The sequence below is a fragment of the Rhizopus microsporus genome, assembly GCF_002708625.1.
Source record: "Rhizopus microsporus ATCC 52813 unplaced genomic scaffold scaffold_11, whole genome shotgun sequence".
Taxonomy (NCBI): domain Eukaryota; kingdom Fungi; phylum Mucoromycota; class Mucoromycetes; order Mucorales; family Rhizopodaceae; genus Rhizopus; species Rhizopus microsporus.
In genome coordinates this window covers 116,340-129,461 of record NW_019671926.1, presented here as the reverse complement: position 1 = coordinate 129,461, position 13,122 = coordinate 116,340, and the positions used below count along the sequence as shown (strand labels likewise).

Here is a 13,122-nt window from a genome sequence, read left to right as displayed (position 1 = left end):
AGAAAAAAGCAGTGGAATAAAAAAAGAATGCATTTAATGTAACTTTTTTTTAAAAAAAAAAAAGAGAAGGGGGGTATAAGTCTATATAAATGCTCTATGTACAGTGAGAAGGAAGTTAATTTGGGTTCGCACTTGATGTCGCCTTCCTTTTCTTGATGTCAGATATATCATCTTTACTAATGCGGGTAATAGAATCATCCATGTTATCTTCAAACACGGTCGGATCAGGCTGTAGGCTTCTACCTGGTCCATGGAACCAATATCTTGCACGGAAATGGTAGTAACTAAGTGAGCATACCATGACAAAGACAAAAATAACCGAAGCATAATTCATATTTGCTACAAGACTCCGTTATTATCAGACATTATTACCACTATTGTTCATATTACCTGCGGTGACTGGATATTCTGTTGGACAGACAAACAAGGCTGATGTGAAAAGAATCCAAAAACAGCTCAAGAAATTGATGATATCCGAAAACGGGCCCAGGTGAAATGGCCCCCTCTTGAAACTTTTACGAGCCACGGTGAGTCGAAGGAAGATGGGGATAAAGTAAGCAAGAGACGAAGCGATTGTGTTGATCGAGACGATGGCATTAAAGGCTGTTGTGTTGACAATATAGAGCACACCAATGATGCAAGCAAAGAGAATGTTTGCCCAGACAGCATAGATGGGTGTCTGCGTCGTCTTGTGAATCACGCTCAACCAACGACTCCAGGGTGTGGCACCGTCACGAGCGAAGGCGTAGACCATTCTCGAGCTACCTAGAGTGAGCGCAGAGCCAGAAAAGAACATGGCGCCCATGATAATCACGGTGAACACGACGGTCCAGCTGTAGCCAACGCCGTCCAAAAAGACTTGAGTCATTTGTGGGCTCAGTTCAGTATTCACGATCTGTCGCTCAAAGTCTTGGACGCAGAAATTGACAGAGAGCATAAAGACGAAGCCGGTTATGGCGGCTGTTCCTATCGCGTACAAGATGCCTCGAGGTGCAGATCGAGCAGCGTCGCGTGTCTCTTCTGACATATGTGCTGCACTGTCAAATCCAGAAAGCGTATACTGGGATTGTAAGAGACCGATCAAAAAGGCAAAAGAGTTTGAGGAGAATCCAGTGTCGTTTTCAAAATAGGTAAATACCCACTTGGCGCTTGGTTTGTTGGGCGTCAAAGCTAGCGCGACAATGATGATCAAGAGGGTGCCAGCAAGGTGCCAATAAAGTGAAGCTTGATTGAAGAATCCGTTGTACTTGACGTGCATTGAGTTGATGATACCGTGAATCACTGCGATCACAAGAAAGATGCCGTACTGCCAATAGATACCAGCATTGTATTCTGGGTTGCTGATGCCAATGATGGATGACATAAATTGAGCAAGACCCAAATCGGCTGACGTGATGGCTACTGTCAGACCGAGCCAGTTGCACCAACCGGTTATCCAACACATCACGGGAACCCACTCGGGAGGAGCTAGGCGGGAGACCCAAATGTAAAGACCGCCAGTGATAGGATAAGCAGAGCAGATTTCTGCGAGCGAGAGACCTACACCAAAGGTAAAGGCAGATACTAAGATCCAACCCCAGATGATAGCGATGGATCCACCAGACATCATGGCATCACCCCACATCTAAAAAAACAGTATTAGAGAAACAGATAAAATACCACACACAAGCATACGTTACAGGCGTAAGACCAGAAAGGATAGAGCAGCATCCAAAGGCAATTGAGAAATTGGATATAGTCGACATCGTCTTGTTCATTTCCTTTTTATAAACGATGTTATTGTCATGTAGACAAAAACAAGACAAGATCTGTGTACCTGCTTGTAGCCAAAAGAGGCAAGTATTTCGTCTTCTGTTGCATACTGAGGTGCATTGATCGTTTCATCGTAATCATTATTACTAACCATTAAATGTGATCCTCTTCTATTCTTTATTTTTAGAGGCTCTGTTCTCTATTGACAAAAGAGAAAAAAAAAAAAGCTTTTTTTCCTTTGCAGAAAATTTTTTCTCTTTTGCTTGGATCCAAATGCTGATTCAGAATTATTTTGAATAAGCGAAGTAGCCAAAAAAAAAAAAGAGCCCTTGGATCCTAGACGTCTGTTTTTTGTCACCAGTTTAAAGGTCGGTTAAATAAAAGGCTTAACTCTGTTATTCATCTAAATAAAATATAGAAAGTTTCTTCTTTTAGAATGATGAAATAAAGTGTAAGACAGATTTCGTTTGTGTTTTGTCTGAAATGATGTAAAATCCGATACTATTTTTCTTTATAGAAAATATAAAAAAGTGTTGATGCACAACATGCTTAAATGTTCGATATTTGTACATCATTTCTTCTTTTCTTTATCAAATATTATCAATCGAATAACTATCAGCTTCTCCCATGGTATGCATTTTGCAAAATAATTGCCTTGGTCTGATTCATCTTGAGGTGCATAACCCAGTGTATGTGTTATTAGTCCATTCTATGAAAAGCTGAGAGCTTACCAGAGATCGATAAATATCAAAAGGGAAAAGATAAGATAGCCATAAAAGAATTATCCATGTCTTTAAGTAGAATGCAATAGTGATCCAAACATGCTTTCACTAGTAGGCCCCTTGTCAATAAAGTAGTCAAAGTTTCCCCAAGCCTAAGCATTTTAATACCCATTTTGAATGTCGCAAAAATGAGATTAATTAATTAACCATAAAATAAATAGTTGATATGCTTCAAATAGCCGTTGGCTACATGATATCAAGACGGACGACACTACAATGCGGCTCTTTAAAGAAAGCAGTTGAGCATATTTAATTACAATTGTGTTGCACAAATCTTGCATAAACAAATAGTCTATCCTTTAAAGCCCCTCCTCAAACAAGATCAAGTGCACATAAATAAACTATGAATGACCCCAGTCCTATATGACGTGACTATTTATGCCATGGATCATATGCATAGCGTTCCTTGATAAGGAGGAAGAAGAAGAGAACTAGGCCATTTATACCAAACATGACATCATGTTCAGTAAATTACGTATTCTAATTCCGCTTCACAATCACCACAGCAGTGATATCAACAGAAGACTTATCATGCTGTGGTATAAAAGGATGTCATTGCTTGTTATTTTGTTCTTCTTTTCTGTTTCTCGTATTATTTAAAAAGTATATCGGTAATTTTGCCGTGGGTGAAATAAGGATCAGTCGTGGGAAACTTATATTTGACGTATCTGCGCCCCTATTTTCTATTTGTTTTCTTTTCTTTCTCTTTCTCTCTCTTTTATCTATTTGTTTATCATGTTGGACGTAGACGAACTCCGTAAGAAGAATAAGTTGACTAATAAGAGATCAAGTCACTAATGAATATAATAGCTGAAAAGCCTAATGTAAACACATTCAATAGCGTGTTGGCTGGTTTGATTGGAGGTAATAGATATCTCTATTACCTTTATATACTTAATCTAATACTTGATCTCCCTCATAGGCTTAGCTGGATTAGCTGTTGGTCATCCTTTTGGTAGGTTATAATTTATAGTCGTTTATATATTTCCAACTCATATCATTTTTAGACACAGGTTTATTTTACAACAATCAACATGTTGTTGTTGTACATACTCACGCCTATTTTTAGTCAAAGTTAGACTTCAGTCAAGAGAACTTTCTTCAAGATATAAGGGCACTTTCAACTGCTTTGTAAGCACCATTAAACAAGAAAAGGTAACTCGATTATAGTCACCATGTATTGTTCTAATCATTGGCCTATCTTTAGTTTATTGGATTATATAAAGGAATGGTAAAATAGAATTATCCCCTCGGGAATGAATCACACACTTATACTCTTCATAGGCTTCTCCTGCAGTAAGAGAAACAATGAGTTGATCAAATATGAAATTGTACATCGACTCATCTTTTCTCTCTCTCTCTCTCTTATAGGTTGGCGTGGGAGCTATTAATGCTCTAGTCTTTGGTTCATATACTTACTTGATGCAACTTCAAGCACAATCTCAGGGCATCTCATATGATGAAACAGCACAAAATGCCCCACTGCATCATGTATTTCTTGCCGGTATGGGATCAGGCGTGATTTCAAGGTAGTTTATTTTATTTTTTGGGATGAATGATTCCAAAAACTGATCTCCAGCCTCTTATAGTTTTGTCACTTGTCCTATGGAGCTTGCCAAAGTACAGCTACAAAACCAAACGACAAATACCACAGCTGTAAAAGGACCACTCGATTGCTTACACAAAATGTATCTTACAGGTGGATTAAGATACTGCTTCAAAGGCATGGTTCCCACGATGCTTCGTGAGCTAAGCTTTGGACCCTATTTTTTGACATATGAAATAGTCACAAGGTCCTTAGCCAAACCAAATCAAGAACTCTCAGGACCGAGGGTTGTCTTGGCTGGTGGTGTAGCTGGCATTGCAGCTTGGTGCTCTACTTATTTCGCAGGTTAGTTATCTTACTAATTTCGTTTCACGTCAAATGTAACCTTCAATAGATGTGGTAAAGACGAGAATCCAATCGGAACCTCACAGATATAAAGGATTTATTGATTGCATGAAATGTTCATATTATGAAGAAGGATGGAGAATATTCTTTAAAGGCCTTACACCCACTATCCTTAGAGCATTTCCTTCAAATGCTGCAACATTTGCTGCATACACATGGACGATGAACTTATTCTTGTCCAAAGAGACAATCACTAGAAGAACTTACGAAGAAGCTATACTCTAAGTTGAAGCATACCCTTTTTGTTACTTTATTTCAACTTAAACTCTAGAGTTTCACTATTGTTTTGCTTGCTTGTTTACAAGTGTATTTATTTTTTCTCTCGAAAAGCTAAAAACTCTTGAATGCTATTGGCTACCAGGTTATGATCATCCTAATATAGTAAATAAATGTGTTATTTTTGGCTTGACAACATAAACATTGACACTGGTTACCTCTTGAGCAAGACCGGATACAGTGATTGTACCAACGACACCAACATTCTTTATAGTCAATGGGAATGAACCACCGTGAGTGGCATAATCCTTTTCATCCACCTAATTTACATGTTAGTCTAATATAAACAACAACAATAAACATACAAAGTATTTTTCTTCCAAGGTTTTGCCTTGATTTGCCAAATGACGGCCCACATAGTAGCTGGAATGGTTGAATCGATTGACCGTGTTACTGAATAATATATGTTAGTATAAACTTTTTTTTTTACTAGATATGGTTCATACCTCTTACGTCTGACCCATTCATCATTGTCTTTGTTTGTACCCTGCATGGCATAATGAAAGAGCTGATGTCCATTTAAAGTGATGTCAACCACAACAGGTCTCTTGAATGGTTTAGCATTTTCGATAAGCAAAAGGCCTAAATCAAGCGCGTCTTGAGACGTGAATGAATCAAATTGACACTTTTCTTCTTGTAAGAGAATAATCTCGAGGAGTTCCTTTAGAGGAGTTGTCATGTTATGATAATAAAAAACAAAAAGAAGAGAAAAAAAAAAAATGGGAAAAACTGGGAAAAAGGCTAGCTTATAAATTATACAATAATCGCAAAAGTGACTTTGGCCAATGAAAGCTTGGTACTGATCACTTTCTTACTCCGTCCGTTTAGCTGCAAGGTTGTTATTTTCAACAAAAGGGTATGGATCGTCAAGATGTCATTTCAATGTAGATAGATGTTTATATATATATTTGCTGTGTTTCATCAATCATCTGAAGCAGATTAGATTTGGTTCTTATTTTGATGCGCGTAAATCCAATGCTTTACTAAAGAACACCGTACAGAAGAAAGGCTTTATTGGGGTCAAACAGCGCGTGTCATATAGACGATGGATAGAGGATCATTTGGTTTCAGTAAAGGTAGTGTTTAAGAATTGTGTTTAAGAGAGGAGTTTCTAGGACAGGATTGTTATCTTTTTTCTGTAGGGCAATCATCCATGGTCCTGCTCGATCTATGGTATCAATGCTTTAATAATTTGGTGACTTGACAAAGAAAGGCATCTGTATATTACATGATTGAATGGCGGCAAGATCTCCTGACAGTATAGATGCATTAAAAAAGAATGTACCCAATAATACTAAAAATGAATCAATGTATGGTATTCCATATAGACTTTTAACAACAATAACCCATTGTTGTCAATGATTATGAGACTATTTATTTTTTACTGACTGTACTCGACGAAATAGACACTGAAATCATATTGACATAAATTGAATAGGCTTTTTTTTTCTTTTTTTTTCATGCCTTTAAAAATGTCCGCAAACAGAAACCTTCTTTTTTTTTTGATTTACTTCTTTTTTAATTCAATTATGGATAACGATAATAGTAATAATAATAATAATAGCTTTGTTAGAGTTGTGTCATTCGACACAATGACGAATAAGGACTTACCCGACTACTCATATACATTAAGAGCAAAATCTCCAGGCTATAAACGATCAAGACGTTCTCGTACATTTATGGTAGCGACAGATTTAGCAAACTATAGCGAATATGCTCTCAACTGGGCAAAGGATGTAGGTTATTTATTGGATTTTATTCATTGAAATAGTAATCATTTATTTCACTTAGGCTGTTTTAGAAGATGGAGATGAACTCATTGTTTTACGAGTTGTTACATTAGAAATGAACAGTGCGTGTGACATGTCATGCATGGCTGCATACGAATAATTGATTTATCATTATTATAGATAAAAGAGGAGATGATTTGCTACAACTTGAAGAACAAGAATCAAAAAGGATATCAACAGAGATAATGCAAAGGATTATAGATGACAGCCATAAACAAGATAAAAAAGTACAATGAATCATTTTATTTATACAAATATACTAACTAGAGACTAGGTTAGTGTCGTTGTGGAATTCGTGATAGGAAAAGTTCAAGAGACGATACAGCGAATGATTGCACTTTATCAACCTTCATTGCTTATCGTTGGTACAAGAGGACTTTCAGAATTCAAAGGCATGTTGCTAGGTAGCATATCAAAATATTGCTTACAACATTCACCTGTTCCAGTCACAGTGGTTCGTTCAGAAAATCAGATAAGGAAATCGTCATTTGATTCGGTATACAATAATAACGGCAGAAAGAGAAGCTCAGCCATTTGGTAAATATGCGTTGTGTAACTGATTCTATTCAAATAAATATGTTCTGGTTTTATTTATTTCTTTTTACTTGTAATTGCTACTAATGACTTACCTGATCACGCTTTTATTCTTTATAATAACAACTACAGTGTTGGCCATTCATGTAGACAATCGTCGTATTGTAGCCATGGGAGATCTTCACGGCGATCTAGCAAATACACTCTCTATCTTGAAGTTTTCAAAAATCATCGATGACGACCAACGTTGGATAGCAGGCAACACGATCCTAGTACAAACTGTAAGATTATTATATTTACAAATTAATCATTGTTGACTTTTATATATATATAAAGGGTGATGTTGTTGACCGTGGGTTAGATACAATTAAGCTTTATCAATTACTGCAAAAGCTGCGAGAGGAAGCGCCACTCTCGGGTGGACTTGTTATTCCTTTGCTGGGTAATCATGAAATAATGAATCTAATTGGAGACTGGCGTTATGTATATCCTGGAGAACCGGAGACATTTGGTGGTATGGAAGCTCGTAAGCGTGCCTTTGCTCCAGATGGGTTTATCGGAAGCTATTTGGTCCCGTTAGATATGACCACCAAGGTCGGTTCAACCGTCTTTTGTCACGGTGGTATTCATCCTTACTATGCAAAGTTCGGCATCGACTGGATCAATAACCAGACACATGAGAGTATGTTGACGTTTATGGAATCTCATGGGCACAAAGGCGATGAATTTGGTGTATTTGGAGGATATGGGCCCACATGGTATAGAGGATATGCTGCAGATGATGAAGATATCATCTGTGAGTTACTAGAGGAAGCCTTGGAGTCAATGGAGGCTAATCGAATGGTGGTTGGGCACACTGTTCAGCACGATGGCAAGATTCATACTCGCTGTGGAGGAAGAGTGGTTTTGATTGATATTGGTATCTCAACTGTTTATGGAGGTAATAAAGGCGCGTTAGAAATCATGGGTGATCAAGTTACTGCTCTGTATGAATACAAGAACGAGACCCTATCATCTCCTCCTCCCTATAAGCCCAAGAAGAGTGATGAGCATCAAAAACCAACTTTAGTACATCAAGAGCTATGACGCCAAGATCATATAGAATTAGACTAGTCCATATTTGCTTTCTACATGAAGCAAGACTTTTGAATAAATGTTGAGTCAATACAATTTATTTATTATTAAAAAATATATCTTCAAAAGAGGACGGAGCGGGCTGTTTGCTGTTATCCTTAGCAGTAGTTGAAGGAGCGCTTCCAAAGATATCATCTAAAGCGGTTGAAGTTGAAGCAGTTGGTGCAGGTGTGCTGCTACTTATTGTAGGGCTTCCAAAGATGGAACTCAATTCATCCTTTACTGACATTCCTCCAAATAGATTGCTGTTGGATGCCGTCGAGGGAGGCTCAAATACCGACAGATCAAAGTTGTATTTTGATTCCTTTTTGGGCTTATTCTCTAAAGCAGGCTCGCTTTTTATTGAAGCAATAGGCTCTTCTTCTTTTGGCGGTGGTGGTATCGGTTGAGACGCGGTGGATGGGCTCGTAGGCGCCTGTGAACTGACGGCAGCAAAGCTTTGCTCCATTGTGCTCAAATCAGGAAATTTTGATTCTATCTCGCTAATATCTACTGTAGCTGATGTACTTCTCTTCAACTCACTTTCCTCCTTTAGCTTGTTCAGAGTAACAGGAGTTCCTGTTGTAGATTGACTAATGCTCTGACTCGCTTTAAAGCCTGCAAATGGATCAAAGGCTTTTTGAGTCGATGCAGCAGGCATGCTATGTGTGGACTTGGGTGAAGATGCAGAAACAGAGGAACGGTCGTCGTGAACTTTTGCGAATAATCCTCCCGTTGAAGACAGGGCAAATACGTCCTCTGGACGACTTATGCTGGGGCTTGACATTGAATTAGGAAGACGTGGTGATGATACTGCTGATTTCTCCTTCTCCAACTCATCAATCTCTCTTTTAACCTGCTTCAGTTCCTCCTGTGCATTCTCTGCTCTCGACTTGAAATGCTTTGTCTCATGTCGATACATCTGCAGTTCTTCCTTTAGCTTTTCCTTTTTCTTCTTTTCCGCTTCTAATTGCTTCTCAGCTTCATCCGCCAGATGCTTCATTTTTTCTAGTTCATCCTTTTGTTGTTGTATCTGCTTTTGAAGTTCTTCAATGGCTCTTGTCTCCGCTTCTAACTGAGAATGCGCTTGTTGAGATCGTGTTGTTTCACTTGACAGATTGGACTGAAGAACGGATTGAGTACGTGATAGCTCAGTAATTTGTTGATGATGCTGTGGCTGTGGTTTAGGTGTTGGCTGAAACGTAGCAGGTGAAAATGTCTCGTCAAAATCAGATGATAGACCCAATAAATCAACCGCAGGCTGTTTTCCTGTTTGTTGTGGTTGCTGATGCTCTATATGTCCTAAAAGATGACTTTAATCCTTTTTTTGTTCATTACCATTATATATATCTAACCAGTTCTTAATGTAGGCAGTGAGCTTGGAATTTCGCCTCCTGCAATTCTTCTGTTGATCATATGCATAGCCATTGCAAACTCTCGCTCTGTTAGTTGACCAGTTGAATTTGTATCTGCTACATCCCAAATCCGAGCAAGATCGGACTCTGGTAACTTTGAATGTCTAAAGAACACGACAGCATCAGGACCCGACACAAAGCCTGTGCCATTGGATAGCTGATCAAAGAAAGTTTTATATCTTGCATACTCCTCTGGTGCTATTTCCACATTACCCAAAGTAGATCCTTTGAACACTGGGGACTGAATGGGCGCCTTGTTGACTTGTAAAGTATTTTGTCTAACAAGAGGTGAAGAAATAGCACGACCAATTGCTGAGGCATAGATACCTGCAGGCAATGTGGGAGGTAGTGGTGCTGACTCTTTCATGGTGCGTTCAATATAATGCATAGCAATGATAAACTCTGTCTGGTTGAGTGTACCCGATTTTCTAGTGTTTGCCAAATCCCAAATAGATTGTAATTTAGCAGGAGGAAGACCGGATCTGATAAAAACGTTTTTAGCTACTTCGCCTAATATTTGCCAATAAGCAGCTAAATTAATGTGCCCTTTGTTGCAATTTTACCGTTCAAGATACCATCAACAGGGCCCAGAGATTGAAATAGACTGATATACTTTGTTCTTTCTTCTGGAGTGATCACATCTGCCGTGGTATGTCTTGGTGGTTGTCTTGAGGAGTTACCGTCACCATTAAACTGTGGAAGAGGGACTACAGTACTGTTACTTCACCGCCGTTATATTTATTCTTTACGTTACCTGAAGTAGCTAATATAGGGTCACCTGTCATGACACCATGCTGAGCACATGCAATTAGTTTTAGAATGATACAAAATTCAGTGTCTGTAAGGAATCCCTTCTTGTCATTATCAGCTGCTTCCCAAAGCTTGTGTAGAGTATAAATAAAGCGGTAAAATCATATCTCATATTTTCAAACCTGGTTTAATATATTTTGAGGAATATCTGACTTTCTTAAAAAGTTCATTGCTTCTTCTTGAAGGACGATGCCTTTGCTATCTGAATCTACTTTTTTAAAGTAATTTAGGTATACTTGCTTCTCTTGCGCCGTTAAAAGCGCAAGTGAGTTTTCTATTCATGATATCAGTAAACATGCTATTATTATAATACTTTATTACCATTCATTATTTAGAAATAGAGAGAATAGGGGAAAAAACAAGAACAAAATGCAGTTTCCATCGCCTTTTCAATTTTCACTTGTCCCATTTCCATTTATGACAAGTTGCATAATGGATTCTTTTGAACGCGTCTATTGTAGCTGGTTTCTTATATAAATTTGAACTAGAGCGCTACTGTCCCGAAAAAAAGACCAATAATACTTGTTGGAAAAGCATATGACTTTTGTAGTAAACAGGCAAGCATTGTTGCAATTGTAATACGCTAATAGTCGACACAATGACCAGATTGCAATAAATAATACGGCTTGTTTGTGCTATAAGATACCAAATAAACAAAGCTGCATAGCAGAGTAGCGCAATAACAACCTTATGTTCCCCTCCGAGTTTATTTATCGTATAAATATAAATAAATGAGCCCTTTTAATAATATTTTATTTTCTTTACTATTTCATTTGTTCTTTACAGGGTTTCCTCAGTATGATCTAGTAAGAGCTTATAAGAAAGCATATGCTTGATAATATAACTGAGCATTATTAAAAAAAGGCAGTCTTTATATCAAGATTCCTTCGTTGCTCGCTTGAAGAAGAGCTGTCAAAACTGTGGCAAACTTGTTGTAGAACTCGATCATTCTTTAACAGTAAACGCAATGAAGCAAATAACTAAATCATGCTTAAAATACGGGATCGTTATCATAATCGAAGTAAGCTCTCAAAAGGCAACCTTCGGTAGCATTATTGCACGTTATAAAAATGAGGAAAAACAAGTGAACATAAAGAAAAACGAATCATTCCAGCCAAAAGAAGTAACACAGTCTCCATTCAAGTACTGCTGGATATGAAAAAGAGAATGCGCTTCTTCTTGAATGAAACACACAAGCTTTTGATGAATGGCATCTCTGAATATGCTGTTGAAGAAACTAATTTGACCAAATTTGCTGCAAAGATGAAGCAATACATAGCACATAACGAGGGTTTTACGAAGATTGATGTCGATGGCTTCTCTCCTTCGAAAATATCAAGACAATCGATCGAACAAGATGTACAGAATGTAGCAGAGCAGCCGCTTGGCATCCTGATCAAGTTTGAGCAATATTAGGTATACATCACTAGTAGTGATATGTTCGTTCACAATCATATAGCATTTGATGATTGCGCATATGGAATTAACTTTTCCGAATTTCATTCCAGTTCTTTAGCAACAATAAGAATAAGAGCGTGCATGGGTGCTTCATCGTACTATGAACTTTCTATCCATTGAGGGCTCTATGAGCTCCTTGTTGTTGGTTGTTTATATACGGATTGCAGAGGTGAAACTGTGCATGTATCGTTGAAATCGTCACTGAATTGCTGGAAAGATGGCGCAATGGCCACCAGTTGTCGTATTTCTACGTTTATGTTAAAGAATCTTACATCTTTTGTCGTCAACTAAACAATACATTTCGTACATAAGCCAAAGTCATCTTTTCTGTTCGGTATTAACGTGATACCTCTTATTAAGCCCACACACTAATTCATGGCATCTTTAGTCTGTAATATTTGATAACGTATCATAGCTTATATGCAAATGGTTGACAACATTTATTCTTGCAAACAAAGGGTCAATTTCTTTTTTTTTTCATGAATCTCTTTCTTTTCTTTGTTCATAAATGATCACAAAGAGCTTTATTCTATCTGCCTGAATTATTATGCTTTTGACGCAAACTTTTTGCTCGACAATATCACATCACCATACGTCTTTCGATCAGCGAAGCAAAAGGCCATTTTAACGCAAAGGCGTTTGAATAACTACCTTTAGACCTAATTGTAGAGAAGAACAAAATTGGAGAAGCAGATATTCAAACAAGATATTATGAACCCTTTGTTATCGGGAATGTTAGCTGACATTATAAAGAAAGTTATTTCGAAGTGGCTAAATAAAATGGATGAAACAGCACCAGAAATACGACCTGATGCAATCATATCAACATTAATATAATTGAAATTTGGAAGACAACTTGGATATGGTGAAGTCAAACCAGGCGATGATAGTACCACCACACACTCACTTTGCTTAGACACTCTGAAGCTGGCTATATTATCAAGAAATACTTGTTTAAAAAATGCACACCCTATTTTCACCTTCCAAGTCAACGGTTTTTGCACCTGGTTTTTTATATGACACAGAGAATTCGTCACCGTTTCTACACCATGATCGAGACTGGTCGTGTCAAAATTCCAGATTCTTTATCATCAATCTAGTTGTTTGTTACTCTGAAAAACTTTCAGATATTGTTACGAGCCGCCCAGATATTTTGGTATTCCTGCTACATGGTTTTACGCTAAAATTAGACGATGTTAATTTTTCTTCTGGACGTATTTGGAATAAATTGTAGACAACAT

General features: G+C 37.7%; 6 protein-coding genes across 6 annotated transcripts; 3 read left to right on the top strand and 3 right to left on the bottom strand.

The window, feature by feature from the left end:
• Positions 1–51: 51 nt before the first annotated feature.
• RHIMIDRAFT_292801 (amino acid transporter) lies at positions 52–1,906 on the bottom strand (the record flags this gene model as incomplete). The annotated part of the gene is made up of 4 exons (XM_023613926.1): positions 52–339; positions 391–1,624; positions 1,680–1,760; positions 1,817–1,906. The coding sequence occupies 4 exons, from the start codon at positions 1,904–1,906 to the stop codon at positions 116–118; spliced, it is 1,629 nt and encodes a 542-aa protein (XP_023464911.1). The 3' UTR covers positions 52–115.
• A 1,363-nt stretch (positions 1,907–3,269) lies between these two features.
• RHIMIDRAFT_238645 (mitochondrial carrier) lies at positions 3,270–4,710 on the top strand (the record flags this gene model as incomplete). The annotated part of the gene is made up of 10 exons (XM_023609010.1): positions 3,270–3,291; positions 3,345–3,398; positions 3,457–3,489; positions 3,542–3,547; positions 3,604–3,689; positions 3,742–3,765; positions 3,819–3,830; positions 3,906–4,063; positions 4,124–4,425; positions 4,475–4,710. The coding sequence occupies 10 exons, from the start codon at positions 3,270–3,272 to the stop codon at positions 4,708–4,710; spliced, it is 933 nt and encodes a 310-aa protein (XP_023464910.1).
• RHIMIDRAFT_21308 (uncharacterized protein) lies at positions 4,613–5,487 on the bottom strand. Its single transcript, XM_023607235.1, has 4 exons — positions 5,208–5,487; positions 5,067–5,154; positions 4,920–5,021; positions 4,613–4,858 (listed from the first exon to the last, which is right to left on the bottom strand). The coding sequence occupies exons 1-4, from the start codon at positions 5,438–5,440 to the stop codon at positions 4,796–4,798; spliced, it is 486 nt and encodes a 161-aa protein (XP_023464909.1). The 5' UTR covers positions 5,441–5,487; the 3' UTR covers positions 4,613–4,795.
• An 803-nt stretch (positions 5,488–6,290) lies between these two features.
• Positions 6,291–7,092, top strand: RHIMIDRAFT_204019 (adenine nucleotide alpha hydrolases-like protein; the record flags this gene model as incomplete). Its single annotated transcript, XM_023606727.1, has 4 exons — positions 6,291–6,497; positions 6,553–6,613; positions 6,681–6,778; positions 6,826–7,092. The coding sequence occupies 4 exons, from the start codon at positions 6,291–6,293 to the stop codon at positions 7,090–7,092; spliced, it is 633 nt and encodes a 210-aa protein (XP_023464908.1).
• A 163-nt stretch (positions 7,093–7,255) lies between these two features.
• Positions 7,256–8,171, top strand: RHIMIDRAFT_244425 (Metallo-dependent phosphatase; the record flags this gene model as incomplete). Its single annotated transcript, XM_023610071.1, has 2 exons — positions 7,256–7,366; positions 7,422–8,171. The coding sequence occupies 2 exons, from the start codon at positions 7,256–7,258 to the stop codon at positions 8,169–8,171; spliced, it is 861 nt and encodes a 286-aa protein (XP_023464907.1).
• An 85-nt stretch (positions 8,172–8,256) lies between these two features.
• Positions 8,257–10,751, bottom strand: RHIMIDRAFT_244424 (EF-hand; the record flags this gene model as incomplete). The annotated part of the gene is made up of 6 exons (XM_023610070.1): positions 8,257–9,500; positions 9,554–10,123; positions 10,177–10,320; positions 10,368–10,494; positions 10,546–10,697; positions 10,745–10,751. 6 exons carry the CDS (start codon positions 10,749–10,751, stop codon positions 8,257–8,259), a joined length of 2,244 nt encoding a protein of 747 aa, XP_023464906.1.
• Between the last annotated feature and the right edge of the window lie 2,371 nt (positions 10,752–13,122).

Bases quoted from the DNA above. Each gene is read 5' to 3' on its own strand.
- RHIMIDRAFT_21308 (XM_023607235.1), bottom strand. From the start codon at position 5,440: ATGACAACTCCTCTAAAGGAACTCCTCGAGATTATTCTCTTACAAGAA. The intron at 5,155-5,207 runs GTATGAACCATA...TATATTATTCAG, and splicing joins GAATGGGTCAGACGTAAGAG to TAACACGGTCAATCGATTCA. The intron at 5,022-5,066 runs GTATGTTTATTG...CATGTAAATTAG, and splicing joins CCTTGGAAGAAAAATACTTT to GTGGATGAAAAGGATTATGC.